The sequence below is a fragment of the Bos indicus x Bos taurus genome, chromosome 1, assembly GCF_003369695.1.
Source record: "Bos indicus x Bos taurus breed Angus x Brahman F1 hybrid chromosome 1, Bos_hybrid_MaternalHap_v2.0, whole genome shotgun sequence".
NCBI classification, from domain to species: domain Eukaryota; kingdom Metazoa; phylum Chordata; class Mammalia; order Artiodactyla; family Bovidae; genus Bos; species Bos indicus x Bos taurus.
Genome location: NC_040076.1, coordinates 53,127,393 through 53,144,833, shown reverse-complemented (window position 1 = coordinate 53,144,833; position 17,441 = coordinate 53,127,393). Strand labels below are relative to the sequence as shown.

The 17,441-nt window shown below is 37.0% G+C and overlaps 1 protein-coding gene across 11 annotated transcripts in view; it reads right to left on the bottom strand.

Moving 5' to 3' along the window:
• Positions 1-17,441, bottom strand: part of DZIP3 (DAZ interacting zinc finger protein 3) — a 129,892-nt gene that overhangs the window by 110,303 nt on the left and 2,148 nt on the right. For 7 of the 11 annotated variants that reach the window (XM_027514570.1, XM_027514137.1, XM_027514643.1 and 4 more), the window contains exons 2-3: positions 5,216-5,317; positions 1,352-1,421 (exon numbers count right to left, since the gene is read on the bottom strand). In XM_027514570.1, coding sequence (XP_027370371.1) covers positions 1,352-1,421; positions 5,216-5,247 — 102 coding nt within the window. In that variant the 5' untranslated portion in view covers positions 5,248-5,317. Of the gene's footprint in view, positions 1-1,351; positions 1,422-5,215; positions 5,318-6,021; positions 6,067-7,222; positions 7,244-14,149; positions 14,254-15,039; positions 15,077-17,441 lie in introns of those variants that run through there. The other 4 variants (XM_027514301.1, XM_027514206.1, XM_027514497.1 and 1 more) reach the window with 4 other exon arrangements.

Sequence of the window (17,441 nt, the reverse complement as noted above, 5' to 3'; positions counted from 1 at the left end):
CAGGACTCCTCCTCCTCCTCCTCCTCTCCCCTTCTGGGTTTGAGTCTTAAATTGAGATTCCTTCACCACCTACAACACCAAACAAATACATCTTGCATTTTATGGTACACTTCATTATATTTACATGCAAAAATGTAGGAAATGTTAACAGTTTGCTAAATCTCAGTAAGGACTATATGTGTTCACTGTATTCTTACAATTTTATTGGTAGGTCTGAAATATTTCAAAATGCTAATTAAAAAGAGCTTCTAAAAAATAACCAAACAAACTTTTACAAAGAATGATCATTGTCAACAGTGCATGTATTTCAAAGTAAAGATCAATTCTGCAGTCAAAAGTCATTGCAGAATCATCTAAGACTATCAAATTGGTACACAAGTAAGATCATGGCATGAATAAAATGTTTTCAACAGGAAATACTATAAGCTTCATGTTTGTTAAATAATCTTATTATAAACACAATTTAATTTTTAAGTTGTCAAAATAGTTGGTACTCAATCTATTTTTGCAAAATAGATTTAGCATCTAAGCCAAAGTCAACTTAAACTTTCTACCTCCTTTGCCCATGTGTTCTGAAATCTATATCTAGAAATGGCTTTTCTGGATCCAGTCCCCCTAGACCAAGTGTACATCCCTATGTATATTTGCACATGTTGTATCTTCTCTGCAACATTATTTTAATAACCTTATGCAGGTGAATACTATAGTTATGTTATGTTTATATATTTTTCTAAGTTACTAGACAACTTTTATAAACTTTATTAACAAGTGGACATCATTCATTGTATAAAACTATGTCGAAAGTAAAAACTGCATTAAAAAGAATCTATCAAACAAATATCTCTCATCAAGGCTTCACTAAATATAAATACATATGGCATTCACAAACGTATCTTTTAATCTACTAGTTGCTGGTAACAAGCACTTTGTATTAGTGTATAATTAAGTTATTCATTTAGAACTGGAGGTTCTGATAGTAAAAATAAAAACAGGAAAAAGAATTAACTTCCAAAACACATCAACGAAATTTCTTACTAAATAAAATTCTTTGTGTATGTTTTCTTGCTATGTGTATAGTGTTCATCTTGTTTGAATTTTGCTTAAAAGGATAAATAAGAGATATCTTAAAACTGATTATTGTGATGTTTCTGGGCAAGTCAATTCACTTATCTACTAATTTTAACTTACAGTGAGGATGGATGTTTATAATAACTTTGAGACACAAATATCAATTATGAAAAAAAGATTTAGTGATGACCACATAGGTAGGAAAACTTTTAGCAGATAATTAAACTGATTAGATTTAGTATTCTATTCTTACACAACATTAGTTAACTAAATTTTCTCTTACCAGTTGATCAGTTGATTTGTCTATCTTTTTCTTGGTTTCCTCTGTAGCCTGCTCTTCCAGAGGAAGATGCCTATTTTAAATGAAAAAGAAAGGTATATTCAGAGCATCTCTTTAGAAAGAACACAATTAAAAATTTTTGATGAATTTTTGCCTGTATTAGTAAAGACTCTAACATATGAATTTTTGCCTGAAAGTTTCAAAAGTGTAAACAATACGTACCAAAGCCTGGTAATAGTGGTACATGCTATCTCTCTTTAAGGACTCACAACAAAGAAAAGAAATTATTCCAAGTCCTTACTGGATGGTGGCAGAGAGAACAGAAAACTGATGTAAAAAAATTTTCATCTTTAACAAACACACAATAGATCAAAATAATGGGAAAAATTAACTTTATAGCACTGTTTCAGTGTAAAGGAAAAAAAAGATTGATATTTTGTTTTGTGTGTGCAGGTGTGTGTATGTTTATAAAAATAATTAAGGTTTGGGAAGTGTCTATCTTACATAGTTTTTTTTTCCAGCTTCTTAGCATCAAGATTATCTGGTTTTCCAAAGTGGCTTTTGTAACTGAAATAGAACAGTATCATATTTAGAAATTATTTAACTATTTCTATAGAAAGGAATAACAAGTTTTGCTTTTGACATGTACTTGAAATGTGAACATATGCAGTATTGTTTATTGAACCAAAAATTTATTTATAAAATTGCTTTTGCCTGCATACAGAACCATGACACAAGATCTGAGAACCATAACATAGGGTCATATATGATTTATATAATCTGCTTAATTCTATATTCTAGCAGAGAGAAAACTGAGGGAGAAACCTCAACTGATTTATTCAGAATTGTACTTTGTACAATTGATTTATTCAGAATTGTACTTTGTAAATATCCTATTTCACTTTACATTTATATACTCATTTGACTGACAATCATTTATCATCCACTATGTGCTAACTGATTTTGTCAGGGAAAACTGGGACAGATAAACAGTATAGAACTGTCTACACAGTGAACATTACAACAAAAGCTGATTTATACACACAAACAATATTTCACAACAGGAGTCAGTGCCCTTTAAAATGTCATGGTAAAAAGAAACCTGTTAACCATTTTTTCCTGCACTTCTAAGCCCCATTCCAAAGGGAACACAAGGCATTTGTGTTATCAAGGAATGAAAAATACTAAGCAGTCTTCCAAAGCCTGTTAAGGTTTGAGAGAGTACAAAATGTTCTTGAAAGGTATATTATACCTGTTGACTCCACTTCAGGATCATTTATTCCTTAACCCAGTAGTTCTCAGTCCCAGATTTTAATGCATATTAAAATTATCTGTGAAGCTCTGGAAACATCCAGATGTCCAAACCCTACTTCAGAACTTCTTAAACAAAAGTGTGGAACATGAGCTTCGATATGTTCCATCGGTTCCATAACAAATTTTGATGTGAAAATTTGACTAATCTGCACTTGCTCCACAACATTAAAAGTGCTCTAATAAAAGTTGCTAATGAAATTCTATTTGCTACTCCAGTAGCTTTGTCTTGGGTCCTCATTTAGTGACCCTTTCTGTATTATTTAACATAATACATCATATATTCCAACCCTCCTTGAAAACCTCTACATCCTTTGCTGCTATTGTTTCTTCTCCTAGCCCCTCAGCTGTCCACTTATCAGTTTGTACCACTGGCTAGCCCTCTTCCTTTCATTTACTTTAATATTATTTTAATAATATTTACATAGAACTGCATATGTTAACACTATCAAACCATGCTCCCCATGTCTTAGATCAGGACGGTACCCCAGTGGTCATATATGGCATCTACTTTATTCTATTGATGGGTAAATTAATGCCCAGAGAAGTCATACACTAGAAAGCAGCAAAGCTAAAACAAAGTGCAAGACTAGTATTTTTTTTTTTTTTTTTTTTTGCTCTTCTGCTACTTCTACCATCTGTGTACTTTACTCTGCTGCTAGGAAAAGCTGAAATTTTGCTATAATAATAAACCTGAAATATACATATATAGCATATAGTAATGTTCCATATTTAGCCCTCTTTCTTCTTACTACATTTTCTATTTAAATCAATCTCATTAATGCCCATGAATAAACACCCTCAAATAGGAATCAGGTTCTTCTTATTCACTATTTTTACCTTCAAGTCTCCAGCTCAACATCTGATATAAAGTAGGTACTCAAATATTTATTGAATGTATGAATATACAAACAAATAAGTAAGCAAACTTCCATGAATTCAAATAATAACCCATTCCAATGATTCACAAATCTGTATCTGCAACCTTAATTGTTCTTTGATGTTACAGCTACATATTTCCATCCACCTATTTGACAATCTCCATAAGACTATCTTAGCAACACCTCAATCTGTTCATAGCTAAAGTTGAACTCATTATCTGTCCTCACTTACTTTCTCAACACACATTAAAACTGTTCTCCTTTTGTGATCTCCATGTTACTTAACAGTACATATTTCCTTGTGATCATTACAAACCTTCAACCTATCTTTACTTCTCCTCTGCCCCTTTTCTCATAACTCTGAACAAAATAAAGCTAACTCATCAGGAGTCAAACTCCTCCCCAATAATTTATCTTAAATACTTTTTTCTTGCTGTTTCCTCAGCTAAACAACCTCCCATGTGCCCTGCTTCTACATTCATCAAAAGCTATCTTTATCCTTTAAAGCTCAGTCCAAATGTCACCTTGTAAAAACCCACTGAACCCCCCCATCAATTAGTGTTTCATTCTATATACAGGCACAGCATTTCTACTATAATACTTACGCATGCATTTTGCCTAAATATAAAACAACTTTTTATATATCTTCTGACTATATTATAATTCTAAGTTGTTGTTCAATTGCTAAGTCATGTCCAACTCTTTGCAACCCCGTGGACTGTAGCACACCAGGCTCCTCTGTCCTTCACTATCTCCAGGAGATTGCTCAAATTCATGTCCATTCAGTCAGTGATGCTATCTAAGTACAGATATTTTATTTTAGTCTTATTCCCTAAGTGTCAAGGAGGTAATTAAATATTTGCAAAAACAACACATTGCTTATTATATGAGATAGGGCAAGGTGAGAAGGAGACCTCCAATACTAACCAGCTCTTTGCTATTTTATGGGAAAGGTCTAAGCAGGATGAACTTTCCCTAATTGGAGGGGAGAGATTGACATTTAGCCTAGGCCCAGTTGAACCACTTAGTAGTCTTCTGTGTTATACTAAGGATACTTTATATAAAATGGAAAAAATAATAGCATTCCCTCTTAGAGTTGTTATGAGGTTTATATGGGTTAAAGTTTGTAAAAGCATTCAAAACAATGTGTGGCAGAAAGTAAGTCTATTTAGTGTTTCTTTCTCAGTCGTGTCCAACTCTTTGCGACCCCATGGACTATACCCAGCAAGACTCCTCTGGTCATGGAATTCTCCAGGCAAGAATACTGGAGTGGGTATCCATTCCCTTCTCCAGGGGATGTTTCTGACCCAGGGATCAAACACAGGTCTCCCACATTGCAGGCAGATTCTTTACCATCTGAGCCACCAAGGAAGTCCCAAATCTATTTAAATCCTTGTTAAATGATAAATAAAACATTATTTTGTTGTGAATGCCCCCAGTGTGGCAAGCTATGGCACATCAACTCTTAGCTATTGAGTCAGGGTCTAAGTCCTTAGAGAAATTTTTTAAAATTAGATTTTACCCAGTTTACATCCTCTACTAAAAAACTGTTAAGTTGTCTTGAAATATAAGGGTATCTCATTCACACTAGCTTCTCAAAATTTTCTGAGAAAGGCAAATGTTGTGTTTTTAGAATGTAACACCTACAGTCAGTTTTTGTCAGCCCATCCCTTACCTCACAAAAAATTCTTCTGGTAGAGAATCCATGCTGCATAATATTCTTATGCAAATCTTATTCCAAGGCTTGAAGACTGACTTTTACGACTGCTGTTTAAAGCTGTAAGGAAAGTAATGTTTTTAGTAGGAGGGTAGGAGGATTTCATTCTTTTTCCCCACTACTTAAATAATATATAATCATTAAAGAAAATTTTGAAACTGCTATAAAAGAAAGTGAAATTACATAGTTTCATCATCTAAACATAAATAATATAAATCATTGCCTATGTTTTAATATACAAGCATATGTATATTTTACCAATTTATAATCATATTGAATATGGAATACACCACAGTAGCTTCTTCACTGAATTATATCAAAAGCACTTTTCATGTTATTTTATACTCCTAGTAAACATTCTCAATGGCTACATAACAATTGATTGACTGCGGTTTCCTTAGCCACTTCCTGATAGTCGAACATTTAGTGTTTCCCATTTTTTCAATAAATAATTAGTACTGTGATAAACTCCGTTGCCTGTAATGGGATTAATTCCTTACTATAAATCCTCAGAAATAGATTTCCTAGGTCAAAGACACAAATATTTTAAGCTTCTAGGTGCATATTGCTAAATGGCTTCCCAAATGGTTTGTAATAATTTATTTCCCAGTTATAAGAAGTACCTCTTTAACACAATCTTTTTTTTTTTAATTGAAGGATAACTGCTTTACAGAATCATGTTGGTTTCTCCCAAGCCTCAACATTTCTTAGTCTAAAAATAATATTTTGGAGAAGGAAATGGCAACCCACTCCAGTATTCTTGCCTGAAAAATCCCATGGATGGAGGAGCCTGGAAAGCTACAGTCCATGGGGTCGCAAAGAGTCAGACACGACTGAGCGATCTCAAAGAAAGACAGAAAAAATAACATTTAGCTACTTTTCTTCAAAATTGTATGAATCTCCATTAATAGGAGACAAGAGACGTGAAGAACTCTTGCATATTCTCTGATTCAGATATCACTGGATGTTGTGGGTGTTTCCTGAAAGAATAAAAAAAAAAAAACTGTGGCAAAATAAATGAAAACTAAAGGGGAATAAAGTATCATTAGCGTATCTACCGGAGAAGGCAATGGCACCCCACTCCAGTACTCTTGCCTGGAAAATCCCATGGATGGAGGAGCCTGGTGGGCTGCAGTCCATGGGGTCGCTGAGGGTCAGACACAACTGAGCAACTTCACTTTTACTTTTCACTTTCATGCACTGGTGAAGGAAATGGCAACCCACTCCAGTGTTCTTGCCTGGAGAATCCCAGGGACAGAGGAGCCTGGTGGGCTGCCGTCTATGGGGTCGCACAGAGTCGGACACGACTGTGTGACTTAGCAGCAGCAGTAGCAGCGTATCTACATCTTTTATTACTCTCTAATTTAACTATCCCAAAGCCAATTCTTCCAAAGTCAGTCCCATTTGATCTCTTTTACTGAGGGTTCAGGTCTCCAAATTCTATTGCCCTCTGTTACGCTGGCTTCCCTTTCTGGTCCCACTGTACACAAGCTGAGGAAGAATTACAGTAAAAGTATATAAAACTATTGCATGGTTCAGTTCAATTCAGTCACTCAGTCATGTCCAACTCTTTGCGACTGCATGGACTGCAGCACACCAGGCCTCCCTGTCCATTACCAATTCCCAGAGATTACTCAAATTCATGTCCACTGATTCCGTGATGCCATCCAATCACCTCATCCTCTGTCATCCCCTTCTCCTCTCACCTTCAATCTTTCCCAGCATCAGGGTCTTTTCAAATGAGTCAGCTCTTCACATCAGAGCATCAGATGGTAAAGTGTCTGCCTACAATGCAGGAGACCTGAGTTCGATCCCTGGGTGGGGAAGATCCTCTGGAGAAGGAAATGGCAACCCACTCCAGTACTCTTGCCTGGAAAATCCCATGAGAGGAGCCTGGTAGGCTACAGTCCATGGGGTCTTACAAAGTCGGACACAACTGAGAGACTTTACTTCCTGTTGGCTCACCTGGTAAAGAATCTGCCTGCAATTCGGGAGACCCAGGTTCAATCCCTGCATTGGGAAGATCCCCTGGAGAAGGGAATGGCAACCCACTCCAGTATTCTTGTCTGGAGAATCCCATGGACAAAGGAGACTGGCAAGCTACAGTCCATGGGGCTGCAAAGAGTCAGACACGACTGAGCCAGTAACACATACCAGTTCTAAGTTACACAAAAAGGCTTGAGAAACAAGGATAATTCTCTAACAATTCAATGCTAGCTGATATTTCTTAATCAGAGTACAAATGCAAAGATTTACAGACTTCCACTAAACTCCATCATTTACAATGGAGCTTTCTAACACCCATTTCCTGCCCATACCTAATAAAACACTTCTTGCTGTCAGTATTTACATAACTCGCCTATACAATATAGTTCTCCTAGGTATATTATTTTCTACTTTTAGTTTTATTTCAAAAACTCAGTATACAAAGTCATATGTCTATTAAAATTTGTGTTCTCTATTCAAATACAAAGATACAAACTAAAGCCAATAATGAAGCAGAGAAAGGTTGGATAAAACTTGCTATTCTTTCACACAAACTCAGATCTGCTTTATCTCTTAATAAAGCTGTACAGAAAAGGACATGGCTTTGAAAATTGTAGGACTGTGATCAAACTGTTTTTATGGTTTCTTTAGCCTCCCTGTTATTTTAATTAAAAAAAAAAAAAACCTGACATTTCATAGCCAGAGCATACAAAGTATGCCTCTCCTAGAAAAAATAATCCTCTCATTTTCTGAATTTAAAAACTCAGGCCTGGATATTCCCCTTTCTGATAAGCTCTCCTTCAGTTAGTAGCTGTTTGCATAGATCATAGTGAGGCTGAAAAGGAGGAAAACCCTCTGGCAATAAGGCAGAGAGAATGGAAGGCCTCTACTAAGCTATTCAGTGTACAGTTTGAAAAAGAAAAGATTATAAAATTAATCAATAAATTAAAATGTATTTGGATCCTAAATTAAGAGTTTAAAAAGGCTAATGGCTTTCTTTTTCAGCCTGCTTTAAAATACAACCTGATATCAATCTCTGTGGTGAAAGGTTTTCCAGGAGACAGGATGATTCAGTTAAGTTCACTTGCTCAGTCGTGTCTGACTCTTTGCGGACCCCATGGACTGCAGCACGCCAGGCTTCCCTGTCCCTTCACCAACTCCCGGAGCCTACTCAAACTCATGTCCACCACATCGGTGATGCCATCCAATCATCTCATCCTCTGTCATCCCCTTCTCCTCCTGCCTTCAATCTTTCCCAGCATCAGGGGCTTTTCCAATGAATCGGTTCTTCACATCAGGTGGCCAAAGTATTGGAGTTTCAGCTTCAGCATCAAACTTCCAGTGAATACTCAGGACTGATTTTCTTTAGGATGGACTGGATGGATCTCCTTGCAGTCCAAGGGACTCTCAAGAATCATCTCCAACACCACAGTTCAAAAGCATCAGTTCTCCAGCACTCAGCTTTCTTTACAGTCCAACTCTCACATTCATACATGACTACTGGCTAAACCATAGCTTTGACTAGATGGACCTTTGTTGGCAAAGTAATGTTTCTGCTTTTTAATATGCTGTCTAGGTTGGCCATAGCTTATCTTCCAAGGAGCAAGCATCTTTTAATTTCATGGCTGCAGTCACCATGTGCAATGATTTTGGAGCCCAAGAAAATAAAGTGTGTTTCCATGGTTTCCCCATCAATTTGCCATGAAGTGATGGGACCGGATGCCATAATCTTAGTTTTCTGAATGCTGAGTTTTAAGCCAACCTTTTCACTCTTCTCTTTCACTTTCATCAAGAGGCTCTTTAGTTCTTCCTCACTTTCTGCCATAAGGGTGGTATCATCTGCATATCTGAGGTTATTGATATTTCTCCTGGGCATCTTGATTTCAGTCTGTGCTTCAACCAGCCTGCCATTTCACAGGAGGCACTCTGCATATAATGACTAGGGTGACAATATAAAGCCTTGATGTTTGATGTACTCCTTTTCTGATTAAGAACCAGTCTGTTGTTCCATGTCCAATTCTAACCGTGGCTTCCTGACCTGCATACAAATTTCTCAGGAGGTAGGTCAGGTGGTCTGGTATTCCCATCTCTTTCAGAATTTTCCACCGTTTGTTGTGATCCACACAGTCAAAGGCTTTGGCATAGTCAATAAAGCAGAAGTAGATGTTTTTCTGGAACTCTCTTGCTTTTTCGATGATTCAGTGGATGTTGGCAATTTGATCTCTGGTTCCTCTGCCTTTTCTAAAATAAGCTTGAACATCTGGAATTTCACAGTTCATGTACTGCTGAAGCCCGGCTTGGAGAATTCTGAGCATTACTTTGCTAGTGTGTGAGATGATGATTGCAATTGTGCGGTAGTTTGAGCATTCTTTGGCATTGCCTTTCTTTGGGATTGGAATGAAAACTGACCTTTTCCAGTCCTGTGGCCACTGCTTTGTTTTCCAGATTTGCTGGCATATTGAGTGCAGCACTTTGACAGCATCACCTTTCAGGATTTGAAATAGCTCCACTGGAATGCCATCACCTCCACTAGCTTTGTTCGTAGTGATGCTTCCTAAGGCCCAGTTGACTTCACATTCCAGGATGTCTGGCTCCAGATGAGTGATCACACCATTGTGGTTATCTGGGTCATGAAGACCTTTTTTGTATAGTTCTTCTGTGTATTCTTGCCACCTCTTCTTAATATCTATGGTGAAAGGTTTTCCAGAATTGATCATTAATCCCATCATTTCCCAGGAGCTGAGCTGCCATGTGGCAAGCCCCACAGGCAAAACCGGCAGCAGTAGCACTTTACAGCCTTTCTTGGGAAAGAAGGTATAAATGCCTAGCAACAGAAAGGAAGCAGCCGGCCTGCAAAGTTACCACTGTACTTCTGAAATAATCAAAAGTTCTCACTATTCTAGAAGAGGCTAAAGGATACTTTTAAAATTAGGGTTGCTGCTAAGTCACTTCAGTCGTGTCTGATTCTGTGTGACCCCATAGACGGCAGCCCACCAGGCTCCCTCGTCCCTGGGATTCTCCAGGCAAGAACACTGGAGTGGGTTGCCATTTCCTTCTCCAATGCAGGAAAGTGAAGTGAAAGTGAAGTCGCTCAGTCATGTCCGACTCTTCGAGACCCCATGGACTGCAGCCCTCCAGGCTCCTCCATCCATGGGATTCTCCAGGCAAGAGTACTGGAGGGGGGTGCCAGTGCCTTCTCTGAAAATCAGGGTTAACATGGGGGAAAGGGTGAATCCAGTTTCCCCATGTGTATTCATTTCAGTAGACTTTCCTTGTCAGCAGGAAATGAAACATTTACTCTGCCTTTTTGGAATTGAGGAACTGCCCTTCAACAGGAACTATTCAGGTCTGGCTGGCTGACCACAGGGCAAGCTAAAGTTTAGTGTCGATTTAAAGCACACCTTTATCCACTAACCAAAATGATTTTACCTGCATGTTGCTTTACTGGTTGAAAATAAGGTACTGCCATTCATATCCTGAAGCAGCAAAATATCTTTTTTACTGCTGCCCCTTTCTGAGGTTCCATCACCCACTTTTCCTCTCATGGAATTATAACAAGTTTTTTTTAATTTAAGAGTTTCCTTTCCCTATTTTTAAAGCTGTGCTATTCACAAAAAAGTAGGCACAACTATTGTTTATAATTTTTTAATCATTCAAACATTTACCTTGTAGCACTGTCACCTCCTTAAACTGTATATATTTACATTGTCTTTATATCCACTTAAATGCTCATTTTAACTCTTGTTATTTGACCAAGTTAGAGGCTCCACCTGGCCAACAAGTTTACATTTCAATGTATGGGTGGATGTCCTATGGTCCCATGAATTTGCTAGCCGTATCAGTTGTGGCACTTACAGATAACACATTGCCAGGTGGGAAAAGTGCATAATAACAGTGTAAAAAAAGCAGTAAAAATAACGTTCATCTTTCTTAATGTTACTAGCTTGAAAAAAAAAAAAATATTGGGCTGGGTAAATCTTGGTTACGAGAAGTTGTCCTATGCATTTTTAGCATGTTCAGAAACATGCCTAGCTAGCCAGTGTATGACAGTAGCAACTCTCTCTCACCTCAGTCCCATTGTAGCAATCAAAAACATCACCAAACACTGCCAGATGTCCTTCAGGGGACAAAATTGCCCACAGCTCAGAACTACCTATTAAATGAATTAAAATGAAAAGGCTAACTAAATGAATATAGATTGTTCTCAGCAATTAAAAAAAAAAATCCTGTGATTAGGTATCATGTACGTGTGTGTGTGCTCTGCCACATCTGACTCTATCACCCCATGGAATGTAGCCTGCCAGGCTCTTCTGTCCATGGAATTTTCCAGGCAAGAATACTGGAGAGGGCTGCCATTTCCTACTCCAGGGGATCTTCTGGACTCAGGTATCATGTATAAACACAACAAATCATTTGTCTACAAAAAAGAGAAATGATAAAGTATCTCATTTAGTTTCCATCAGTGTGAAAAGTTGAGAGGTTGCACAGGATTCGTAGCTAAGAGCACAAGAGACACTGGAGCCAGTTTATAAGAGTGTACAAGTCAGCTTCAACACATTTAACCATGAAACCTTAAGTGGAATGAACATCTCCGTACTTTAGTTTCCTTATTTGAAAAATAGGGGGAAAATTGATCCATGATTCACAGGGTGGTTGCAAAGAGTAAATGTTTTAAAACATGTAACTGAACATAGTAAGGACTATATTTGTTACTATCATCATCTTCATTTAATTTCATTTAAATTTATGGCAAAATCAGTTCACTTTCCTTCCAATTCTCTACCTTGGAGAAAAGCTATTATATGAAAAGGAATAGTAATAATGAGACTTAAGAAAATGGGTCAAAAACATCTTTCAAATATATCCTACATGATAACAATTGGCAGTTTAATCTGCATATATTTGGCACCTTGCAGTTTTCATATCAACACATATGAATCTGCCATATTCTTTAAACTGCATGATATCCCATTGTATAAATGAAACTATTTACCAGACCACTATTGATAAATACTTCAATTGTATCCAGTTTGTGTTTGTATGTGGGTTTTATATATTTTTTTTTGGTATTATAAACAATGCTGCAATAAACAATCCTGAACATGCAACTTGGTCAAATTTTGAAAGCTACTTTACAAAGCTGGATTTCTATTTCAGCACTGAATTAAATGTATTTCAGGTCTGTTACTAAAGCAAATTCTGACAATGCTAGTTATCACTTCTGCTAGACTTTACCAAAAGAATTCTAAAACACTCCTGTAACTGGAGATGTGAGATGTTCTGGCCACATATAGTACAGTAACCACTCCAAGGCTGAAGAAACTACAAAGAGGACACTTTCTAGGAATAACTCAAGACATTTTTATGGGAGTTTCTTTGAACCAAAATTTTAACTATTAATCTGTCTGTCAGTCAAATAGAAACAGTCATACTTGGTGGCTTTGAAAAGAGTAAAGCAGGAGTTTTGTGGCTTCAGCACTCTCACATGTGAGATAGTAAACAACAAGGGCTAAAGACATCAGTTTAAACTCAAAGAATAACAGATTGTACAATTAATTTGTTATTAGCTGTCTGAAGAATGGCCAAAATATACTGATTATTTGATTTTCTACTTTTCCATTTATTTCTTCCATTTTGTATTAATTTAGGTTCTTGGCAAAGACTCAAAATGAACATCTGCAAGACATAAATAACCCATTGCAATGCTGGAGACCCGGGTTCAATCCCTGGGTTTGGAAGATCCCCTAGAGAAGGGAATGGCTACCCACTCCAGTATTCTGGCCTGGAGAATTCCACGGACAGAGGAGCCTGGGGGACTACAGTCCATGGGGTCACAAAGACACAACAGTGACTTTCACTTTGGCAAGGCCTCAAAACATACCTACACAAGGGAAGCCAAAATATCACTTTCCCCCAAGGAAAAAATATATAGTTTGCTTAAGTAAACTCCAAGACTGATTGACGATGGTTGGAAAATCTATGCAAAAGTTATCAGAAACCAAAGATTTAATCTGTCCCCAAAGATCAGGGTACTACTCAGTTCTAGCTATTTAGCAAAGATCATTGTTGGCAGTATCTGGCAGATCACACCAGGACACAAGAAAATAGCAATGCACACCCAAGGCCCAGAAAATAGCAATGCACACCCAAGGCCCCATCCTTACAAATCTGCCAATATGGGGAACATCCTTGCCAAAATTAGCATCTTGTCTGAAGAAGGTATTTAATTCTCTTCAGATCTATTCAGTCATTTATTCCTGAACTTACACAAGCAAATTTGAAGTGTATATATATATATATATATTATAAATATTTGGAATGTATCAATTATAAATATGCACAGGTTAGACTTCGCCTGAAAAAAATCCAAATATTAAACAATCCATCAGTTTCAGGTTACTTACAGGTAGCACTGCAAAAACCATGCTACTCAAAAATGCAGCTAGGACTGTTGGAAGGACCATTTGTTCAGGAAACGCTCCCAAAGTGGGATATTTTCAGTCATTTAAAAATATTACATTGTCATTACAGTTGTTAGACAATAATGAAAAAAAAGGATATGACAGACTGTTAAGACATGACTCATATCGAGATGACAATCAAGCAGGGAATAGAGAATACAATATATACTTGACTCTCCCACCACCAATGACCCTACCCAAATCCAATATTATCCTCCATCAAGGTTAAAGATTTTGGAGAAGTCTCCAATTTTTTGGATCACATACTTCTAAAGAAGCAAATCTGAAAATACAATGAAAATATATGGCTAGCAATTCATTTATGCTATTAATGCTACTGTAAGTACTACTATAAAATAAAGAGAGTAAGACTAAAATTGGTAAAAACAAAAGTTCTAATATTTATTGAACTGAACTGAACACTGTAATAGTCAGTTTCACATACCTAAGGTGTGCATACTCTACTTTGGACTCCCGTTTCAGAAAATGACTTCACATTTTAATTCAGGAAACATATACCCCTTTCCTGATCTTGATAATTTCTATTTCCTAAAAGACTAGAAAATTTTAAATGAGATATGCAGAAGACACTGCTCTGCACAGAGGCTTTCAACAAATACTAGTTATAATTAAAGATGATTACTGTAACTTAAAAGTGCGCCATTTCATGTTTGCTGCTGCTGCTGCTGCTAAGTCGCTTCAGTCATGTCCGACTCTGTGCGACCCCACAGACGGCAGCCCACCAGGCTCCCCCATCCCTGGGATTCTCCAGGCAAGAACACTGGAGTGGGTTGCCATTTCCTTCTCCAATGCTTGGAAGTAAAAAGTGAAAGTGAAGTCGCTTAATCGTGTCCGACTCCTAGCGACCCCATGGACTGCAGCCTACCAGTCTCTTCCGTCCATGGAATTTGCCAGGCAAGAGTACTGGAGTGGGCATTTCATGTTTACTTATAAAATCAGAGAAGGCAATGGCACCCCACTCCAGTACTCTTGCCTGGAAAATCCCATGGACGGAGGAGCCTGGTAGGGTGCAGTCCATGGGGTCGATAAGAGTCGGACACAACTGAGCGACTTCACTTTCACTTTTCACTTTCATGCATTGGAGAAGGAAATGGCAACCCACTCCAGTGTTCTTGCCTGGAGAATCCCACGGACAGGGGAGCCTGGTGGGCTTCTGTCTATGAGGTCACACAGAGTCGAACACGACTGAAATGACTTAGTAGTAGTAGTAGTATCTATAAAATTCGATTCAGAAACAATGGATAGCACTTTTAAAAAAGTCAAAAGTTTTGGGGATATGAAATTAGATGTGAAAATACAGGACAAAACATTTACCCAAATTATCCATTGCTTGTATTCTTAGAGTTGAAGTCTGTGAAATGTACATTAAATAAAATCAGGAACTGTTTGAAAAGTGAGAACGTTAATTATATGGTTTGGTAAGTCATTTACAGATTAGCTTAATCATATACGGTTGGGAAAGAAACCAGGATGAAAAATAATCGTAAATGGAGAATAATTTTGGTTTATTTAGGTTTCCTGGCTTTGTGATGGAAAGTAAACTGTTTTGAAAAATGAGAGTTGACATTAACTGTACAGACTGTTTTCTGGCTCTGTATAAAGGCTAAAATCAATTTAATATCAGTACATATTTAAATTATTTTAATCGTACTGGGGACATGGTATCCAAATGACCTCATGTTTAGACCTCTGCCAATTTTCTACCATTGATTTGTCTTGTATCTTTGGAACCTGGGCCAATAGGACTTTTGTTCTACCTGCTGTTTATGCCTATTGAATAATCTCTCAGCTTTAGTCTTGGCCTCATGCTCTCACTATCATGGAAGTCCCACAGAGTTACACTTTTTTTTTTTTTTTTCTTTTTATAAATCCCTTGCTACATCCCCAGTGCCTAGTACCTGGCATACTTCAAGCATTCAATACTGATATAAAGAATAAAGTCACCGATCCTTCCTCACATTTCAAGTCCTCTGAAGGCAGAAATAAACAGTGAAACCTGTATATAGATAAAGACTTCCTTCTCTGTCAACCCAGAGTCCACCTTCACAAGCTGAAAGCAGCCCAAATGCTACAGGTAACAGGAATCCCAACAGACAACCACAGGGTCAACATAGGTACCCTGTCCTCTGGCAACTACTTCTCAGTGTTTTTGTTTGTCCACATCTCTCCAACCTCTAAATATTTTAGTTCTTCGAGGTTCAGTCTTTTCTACCCTACTCACCCCATGTCATTTAGTCTTGAGGCTTTACATTTTTATCTCTGGCCTTGACCACTCCTTTGATGACAAATAATATATTGAAGAGCCCACTCAAAAGCTTCCAGATGTCTAGTTGATACCTCACCATAACTGAGCTTGACTTCTGGATATCTCCCCTTCCCCAGAAAACAGCTGAAGTACTCACTCAGCCAAGTCTGGCCTTGATCAGACTAACTGCAGTCAACTCACAGACCAAGAAAGAAATTTTCAGTTTCACCCACTGAATTTTGAGGTGATTTGGTATGCAGCAAATATTGATCAATACTTCACCCTAATTAAAAATGCAATTCTCCATCTTGACTCTTATATGTCCTATCTCCCTTCTTTTTCTTTTCCTATATAGCACTTATTACTAACATTCATATATTTTACTTATATCTCTTTTTTTTCTTTGCTATATCTCCCATTAAAATAAAAGCTCTACGTGGACAGACATTTTTGTTTAATTGATTCAGTACTCTATCCCCAGAACCTAGAAATGAACCTACTACTCAAGCACTCATTAAATATATGGAGATTAAATGAATTAAAAATTAGCTCTGTATTCACACCTCCGATATAATTCCTCTATTACAACATTCAGTACACTGCACTTTTGTCAAAAAATACAGTTAATATCTCCATTCAATATGAGTCATCTAATACGACTTAAACCCTGGTCATGACATTAAAAATTTCCATTTTATTATTTAGCTTTGAAGATATGCTCATTAAGTTTTTCCAGAAGATATAAAGGAGTTTAACGGCCCTTGAGTTGCAAGCTCCTAGGCAAGTTTTAACTCCCTTAAATGTGTTAAGACAAAATACCAAGTATCCAATTCCTTTATCAGGGGTTGGCATGAAATCTCTCCATAAAATGGTATTGCTGTCTGTTCTTTGTATTTGATGGAGATATTTTTCCTAATTTATAGATCAGGAAACACATTTAAGGGAGTTAAAACTTAATGAGCATATCTTCAAAGCTAAATAGTATCATTATGATTATTCCATATTTTAGAAATTACACTGATGAAATAAAGTAAGACAAGAAATATTGGAAGGGATTCAATTATTATTTTCTGGTGATACGTAGCTAGAAAATTTATGAGAGAAAGCAAAACTGAATCAATAAGGATATTTCAGTCAGTAAACTGAGTAAAAGACATACCACAAATCAGTTTCTCTTTTACCAGTAGCAAAAACAAACTAAAAAAATTTAGGGGAAAAAGAGAACCCACTCACAGTAACAAACATTATATAATATCCAGGAATAAATTTAATGAGAATGGTACAAGACTACATGATAAGCTATACAATATTTCACTGAACATAAAATACAACGTGAATACTTAATATTGACTACCTCAGCAGTTTCTATATCTTCTCTATCAGCCAGACTAGAAACTTGGAATCCTATCCCTCTCATTCTTCCATTTGAAGTCATTCAGAGTCCTACCTATTTCACGTCATATATATTTCT